The 831-nt window shown below is 38.1% G+C and overlaps 1 protein-coding gene across 2 annotated transcripts in view; it reads right to left on the minus strand.

The window, feature by feature from the left end:
* Positions 1–505, minus strand: part of castor2 (cytosolic arginine sensor for mTORC1 subunit 2) — a gene marked incomplete in the record, with an annotated part of 19,789 nt that extends 19,284 nt beyond the window's left edge. The window contains 2 exon segments of one of the 2 annotated variants that reach the window (XM_035666597.1): positions 146–286; positions 460–505. In XM_035666597.1, coding sequence (XP_035522490.1) covers positions 146–258 — 113 coding nt within the window. 2 annotated transcript variants of the gene reach the window in all.
* Between the last annotated feature and the right edge of the window lie 326 nt (positions 506–831).

Raw genomic sequence — 831 nt, forward strand, 5'->3', positions numbered from 1 at the left:
ACAGACACACACTCCCGGCATTACTTTGCTAGTGTTAACAGCAGGACCCTTACAGTAAACACGTCCAGCACTGTGGAGCATGGGGAGAAACACAATGACACAGTGTGCCTTTCATGTAGCTGTCGGGCTGTGGGAAGTTACCTACCTTGTTTTGGAGGCCAGGAAAGCGAGTTTTATTAATCCGTGGGTGCAAATCTGGATCCCCTCTTTCTCTATACTCGCCACTTTCAAGCTGTGCTCTAAAATATGAAGCTCCATCTTTTACGTCTTCTCATTTGAGGAGCGACTAAAATGTAAAACAAAGAAACAAAAAACAAAAGCCTAAATACTTTGAAGTGAGATGCATAAATAAATAAATACACACATACGACAGGCTTCGGGGCGTTTTAAATAGAGAAAGAAACAGGCAGGCAGGGTGGAATAAAGAAAGCAAAGAGGTACAAAAAAAAAAAAACGGACCTGCTGTCAAATCTGCAACGGAACCGCTCACACTTCTGGTCGGAGGTTTTCAAAATAAAACTCTACAGCACATTAAGCCTGTGTTTCCCAACCTCTTTTCTGTCTAAACAAGAAACCGACTAAACTGAAGACTGAAGATGAAGACTGAACTGAAGATGAGAAGTAACACAATTCATGGATATTTCACATTAAATTCAGTGGAGATGATTTCCTGTGAATATTGCATGAGAGATGAGTTTTACTGATATTTTTTGGGACATTTTATACAATTTTTATTTAGTCTGTTTTATGTATTTTAAAATATTTAACAATCATACATACTTCATAGGCTTAATTTGTTGTGTTGACAAATTCAGTGTTTTCTTGACACTT

Source organism: Morone saxatilis, unplaced genomic scaffold, assembly GCF_004916995.1.
Source record: "Morone saxatilis isolate NCDOM2014 unplaced genomic scaffold, NCSU_SB_2.0 Contig20, whole genome shotgun sequence".
Classification (NCBI taxonomy): domain Eukaryota; kingdom Metazoa; phylum Chordata; class Actinopteri; family Moronidae; genus Morone; species Morone saxatilis.